Source organism: Glycine soja, chromosome 18 (assembly GCF_004193775.1).
Source record: "Glycine soja cultivar W05 chromosome 18, ASM419377v2, whole genome shotgun sequence".
In the NCBI taxonomy this organism is placed as follows: domain Eukaryota; kingdom Viridiplantae; phylum Streptophyta; class Magnoliopsida; order Fabales; family Fabaceae; genus Glycine; species Glycine soja.
Genome location: NC_041019.1, coordinates 49,744,340 through 49,750,314, shown reverse-complemented (window position 1 = coordinate 49,750,314; position 5,975 = coordinate 49,744,340). Strand labels below are relative to the sequence as shown.

Sequence of the window (5,975 nt, the reverse complement as noted above, 5' to 3'; positions counted from 1 at the left end):
GTTCTTAACTATTACCTTTTAATTGGACTCTTTTCTGTATTCTCGATATATTAATTATATTAGACGATATGCTTTATATAACAACCAATCATTCACCAAGAAAAAGTATATAACAACCAATCATAAATGTTTTTGAGCATTGGCCAATTCTATTAGATCAATTCTTTAAAATTTATAAAAAAGTTTATACTATCATAATATCAAAATTAAACTCTACATGTAATTGAGTTGTATCGGTTGATGAGTTTTTCAAACTAGTGATCATCAACGTAACAAATTCAAAATACATATTCAACCAATTTTTTTTTTAAAAAAAATGTATAAAATACACAAAGAAAAACATGACGTTAAAGTAAAATTGGATGCACGTGTTTAGACTTTAGACCCCAGTGTCTAATGGACGGTCAACATCTTGACCTTTCCAAATCAAGTCAATGCCTCCTGCCTGGACTAATTTTTAAATTTTAAAAAAATATGGAAGTTGAATAGAAAACAAATCTTTAAATCACACTTTTATGTTTATTATTAATTAATAATAACTAATTTTTAAGAAAACAAATATATTCATTAAAAAAATGTTCTTTTTGACTCTTCTAATAAAATAAACTATTTTCAATCCTCAATATTAACTTTATTAGTCAAATTTATAATTAAAAATCCCTATTTAAGTGAAATATTCAAATATTTAAATGGTATTCAAACAAACATATAATGAGTACAGAGTCCACCGTTTGACCACACCGATCAGTGCAATTCACTTTCATTCGTCTGAAACAAACACTGCGTAAAACAACATTGTCATAGAAAAGTACTACAATACTACTGTATGATCCTCATTGGTGTGAGATCCATGGCAGCTTCAGATTCAGGTTTATGAACATTAACATGTGTTTATAGTTGCTTCAATTTTACCGTGGCACTTCGTTAAGAACAAGAAACAAAAAGAGAAGGTGGAAGAGTTGAACTTGATCTTCCATTCCACTTCCAATTCCTTTAACTCTTAAATGACTTCAACATCTCCAACAAAGTAAAAGTCTTACCATTTCTTGGTTTTCACGAAATTTATTTACATGGGTTGTTCTGTTTTCCCTTAAATTCGTATTGCCTTGGATAAAATGTTCACCTTGGAACATAAGATATTGTGAACGATTTTTTGATGGAGGAGCACGTGCCAGCATTGCACACTGCTATCAACGCTGTGAAGGCATTAGGTAGAGGCTTTGATGTGAACTGCGATACGAGGTTGCTGTATTGCAAAGGAGTGGCAGGGTCCAGGGTGGTCCATGTTGATGAAGAACACGTGAGGGACTTGTGGTTGTACGATGATGTGGTTGTTCCCAATGTTTCAATGGACATTGTTAAGAACTCTCAGGAGCATGTGGGGCGTCGCAGTTCTGGAGTCTGTAGTTACCAGGAGGTATGGTTGAACTTGAAAATTTTCCATTTTTGTCATTGCTTTTATTTTTTCTCTATGGTAAAAATGTTGGGTCATTGATGACTTGGTGAATATTGATTTTTATTTGCTTCAAATGTAATTCCGCGTGGTAATTGTTCAAGTATGTGATATTTGTGTTGAGATCCCGTGTAGACTAGAGATTTGCTAATATAGCTCAAATATAAGACCTGCAAAATTCTTACCTTACAAGTCTGTTTTGTAAAATTGAGTTAGACCCTAAAATGAAATTTTAAGATGGTATCATATCTTGTCTTAGATTTGTTACTAAGCCACCTGTATTTGTCTACCCTCTAGATATAGGGAGTGTTGTGATAGGTATGTTGAGATCTCACATAGACTAGAGATATGACCAATGTAGTCTTATAAAGTTTAGGCAATTCTTACTTTATAAGTTGGTTTTGTAGGGTTGAATTAGGTCTTAAACCGAAATTTTAAGAATTTGGTTTTGGGTTGACATCAATGATTGTGGAGAAGAGATTGTTCAGGAATCTGGTGTAATGAAATAGTGTTTTGGACTGAGCTAGGATTCAAGGCATGGAACAAGCAGCAGTGACTGCTGTCAATTGATACTGAAACCACCAAAGTTGTGTTTCGATACTAGCTTTGTTTAAAGGACTTGTAAAAGAAAAATGGGTTTTGTACAGAGGGAAGAGGGGCTATGATTCTATGAAATACTGATTGAGAATGATATGGGCATTAAGCTTGAACTAAAGTAATTGATAAGATCTATCTCAAGCTTAGATAAGATACCTGGTCCTTTGTCCTATCTTTCCATATAGAACATTTTCTTGTCTGCCATAGTTTATGGGATCAGTAGGTATTACTGAAATTTATTACTTGTCCTGTGGTAAATTGGTCTTGGTAGCAGATAGGTTGGTTCCTTGACGTTTTGCCAGTGTGGATTTTGAGAAAGAAAAAAAAAAATCAGACTCCATTGTACTAAAGAACAAGAATCTAAATAAAGCAAATAGTTTCAAACTAAGAGCTAAAGCTATTTGTTGCTAAAACAATAATAAAACCCAAATGTTATAACTTATAATTGGTTTTCAGATTAATACTGATTTGTGATAAATCTTTTGTCATTTGACTGCAGATGGTGGAATATTTCAATCAGAAGGCTAATATATCACAAAGCTTTCCTCTTGGGACATTTAATTCTGCGTTTAGCTTCACTGGTTCAAAACACATTGATGCTACTGAGACAAAATCTCTTTCTTCAGATGGGTTTTATATTCCCCTCGCAAAGGTTCAGCTTACAAATGCCCACTTAACATTGCAAGAAAATGTCAAAAGGGATATTCCAGTGAATTGGGATCCACCATCCTTGGCAAGGTATGCATGTACAAGTTATCTACAGAATGCAGTGACAAAATATTTATCTTCAGATTGTCCTTGACCTTGAATCTTATTTTGATAGCTTTATTGAAAACTTTGGGACACATGTCATTACATCCATAACTATTGGTGGTAAGGATGTTATTTTTGTTAAACACCACCGTAGTTCACCTTTGTCAACATTGGAGATAAAGAACTATATTCAAGACATTGGAAACCAGAGGTTCTCTGACATCAATAACCATACAAGTTCACTTCAAACAAAATTCAAGGATAAGGCTAGTTTCACTTTAATTCCGATTCCTTATAGTGATTTGATTCAGGTTCTTGATAACAAGGAATGTATTACTTATTTTGTAATTATATAATTTTGCAGGTTGTTGATCCCTTTTCATTCAATAATCAAGAGATACACCCTCAATCTGCATCTGGAACTTATCTAAGTGGGAAAGTATGCAGTATATATTCTGTGAAATATTTTTTAAGCTCAATATTGCCATGATCCTTAGTTTTAGTTGTTTAAATTTGTTTCGATGAATTGCTGTTCAAATTTGGAAGCAAGTACTGCTAGATATACTATAGGCACTAAGTTTTGTGTCATCTATTGTGTATTTATGCTTTAAGCATTTGAACAAATTAGGTCCACAGTTCTGTCCCAGTGCAGAACTTTGACATGGTTATATCTCCTCATAATGGGAGAAACCGAGAAACCACTATCAATTTTTCTTGCCGCTTTCTGAAGTTCTGCATTTCTTGTCTGTAACCTAAATGCACCTATATGTGCTATCCATTTGTCATTCTTTTTGTCCCTTTTCCTCAACTTTACATTTTTATCTGTAATGCACATTAGGTATCCTTTTGATCTCTATTTGGAATCCTTGCATCAGCATTGGCCTATAGGAAGAATTCATACTTATTGTTAGGAGTGATAATTACATGTCTTTTATGGTTTTTGTCTTTTTGATCGTTAGTAGCTTCATGTTGGTTTGTTGTGTACAGTTTAACTCTTTTCTTAACTTCCTTGGATACACCCAGGATGTCAGAGTCATTTTCAGAAGGAGAGGAGGAGATGATTTGGAACAAGACCACAGTATGTGGCTCAGAACTGTTTGGTCTTCCCCGGATGTCATTCAGATGACTTTCTGTCCTATAACAGATCTCATTGATGAAGTTCCTGGCAAGGAACAATTGACTCACGCTATTGGTCTCTATCTTGAATGTAAGCCAGTTTATCCTTCATTTTAGATGACATGGAATTGGAATAGTTTTCTATTGGCTTCTTGCAGTTTAATCTAATATATCAATTGCATGTTTCTTTTCCCCTCTACTTGTTTTTTTTTAGCAGATAAACCTCCCATTGAAGAACTTAGATATTTCTTAGAGTTTCAAATTGCTCACGTTTGGGCTCCTCTTCATGAAAGGATTCCTGGACAACAAAGGAAGGAACCTATTTGCCCATCTTTACAATTCAGCATAATGGGCCAGAAACTTTATGTTAGCCAAGAGCAGGTAAAGGATCTTTCTTTGGCAGTTTCTTGTTGAGCTTTGAAACTCCTGATTCTGTTGGATTCACACTATTGTTCTGGCATTAAAATCTATGTATTGGTATAATTTTAGTTCATCTTAGTACTTAATTTTCAGTTATAAAGATTATTTTGACTCATGAGGCTGCATACACTTCATTTGAATCAGCACATATTAGATTTTAAAATCCACCACTTTTTATATGCTGCTTTTAACTGTTAAAATTGGGCTGCAGCTTTTCCAACCATAAAGAAAAGGCTTTTGCTGGCCAGACTTTATTTTATTTTTTGAGTCACTACTATATTTGGAAGCAATACAATACTTTTTTTTACTATATGAAGTTAATGATAGTTATGGGGTTCAGGTTAGAAAAGGAGGAAAGATTGGGGGAGGGGAGTGTCGTGTTTCATGAACAAGAGTAAAGATTAGCTGTAAAGGACTAATGAAGGGTTAACTACTGATATATTCATAATCAGTTTTGCTATTTCTTCTATAGTTAATGCCAAATGTGAACCTCCAGGAGATTATTTAGCTTAAAATTCCACTTGTAAAGAGTGTTATTGAAGAAATACTATTAGAATGCTCTAAAATATTATCTCAATTGCATTTATGCAGAGCAATTTAATCTTCATTTTAAGCGGTTTTTGAATTCACATGATTATTAGCTATACTTTTAATCATAAGTCCTCAAAGTGTAGAAGACAGTTAGCAGATAGCTAATAAATTTCATTTGACTCAGTGTTCCTTTTCATATGCAGATCACAGTTGGGCGTTTGCCAGTAACCGGCCTACGTCTGTTTCTTGAAGGAAGCAAGCAGAATCGTTTGAGTGTTCATCTTCAACACTTATCATCTCTTCCAAAGATCCTTAGGCCATATTGGGACACAGATGTAGCCATTGGTGCTCCCAAGTGGCAGGGACCCGAGGAGCAAGACAGCCGGTGGTTCGAGCCCGTTAAGTGGAAGAATTTTTCTCATGTGAGCACAGCACCCGTTGAGAATCCTGAAACGTTTATAGGGGAGTTCTCTGGCATCTATGTGGTTACCGGGGTGCAGCTTGGAGTGTGGGATTTCGGACCGCGAAGCGTGTTGTACATGAAGCTCTTGTTTTCGAGGTTACCTGGTTGCACAATCAGAAGATCATTCTGGGATCACACCCCCACCAACCCTGATAACTCGAGCTTTGGTTCCAGAGAGAACAACACCACAGGAAGCAAGTTGTTCAAGTATGTTGACTTGTCTGAAATGAGCAAAGGGCCACAAGATCCTCCTGGACATTGGTTAGTTACTGGTGGAAAACTTGGTGTTGAGAAAGGGAAAATTGTTCTGAGGGTGAAATATTCTTTGCTAAGTTACTGATTTAGTTCGCTTTCCATGATTATGATGAACAATGTTGGCTTCTGTTAGAAGCTGTGCATGGTGCATGTAAAACTTTTTGCATATATATCATGGGAGTTAGAACTTGTTTCCACCATGCCCTTCTAAACAAATATATATGTCGTTAAAGGGTGGAAACAAGAGGATAGCAGAAAACCAGACAAGAAAAGGGAGTGAAAAAAGTTCAACATCCTTGTTCTTCTGTCGGTCTATTTTGTGGGGGCATTCCCTGCACAATTGTTCATATACATAGTTTTGATGCAAGTATCTTTTCTTTTTATTTC

At 35.1% G+C, this 5,975-nt stretch overlaps 1 protein-coding gene across 1 annotated transcript; it reads left to right on the top strand.

The window, feature by feature from the left end:
• The first annotated feature begins 753 nt into the window (after positions 1-753).
• On the top strand, positions 754-5,975 carry LOC114395525 (MACPF domain-containing protein CAD1-like). Its single transcript, XM_028357326.1, has 6 exons — positions 754-1,417; positions 2,550-2,788; positions 2,874-3,069; positions 3,827-4,010; positions 4,137-4,300; positions 5,074-5,975. The coding sequence occupies exons 1-6, from the start codon at positions 1,157-1,159 to the stop codon at positions 5,671-5,673; spliced, it is 1,644 nt and encodes a 547-aa protein (XP_028213127.1). The 5' UTR covers positions 754-1,156; the 3' UTR covers positions 5,674-5,975.

What these genes read in the sequence shown, in the direction of transcription:
- LOC114395525 (XM_028357326.1), top strand. Translation starts at nt 1,157, where the DNA reads ATGGAGGAGCACGTGCCAGCATTGCACACTGCTATCAACGCTGTGAAG. An exon ending in AAACAAAATTCAAGGATAAG is followed by an intron (nt 3,070 to 3,826) that starts GCTAGTTTCACT and finishes GGATACACCCAG; the next exon opens with GATGTCAGAGTCATTTTCAG. An exon ending in TATTGGTCTCTATCTTGAAT is followed by an intron (nt 4,011 to 4,136) that starts GTAAGCCAGTTT and finishes TTTTTTTAGCAG; the next exon opens with ATAAACCTCCCATTGAAGAA.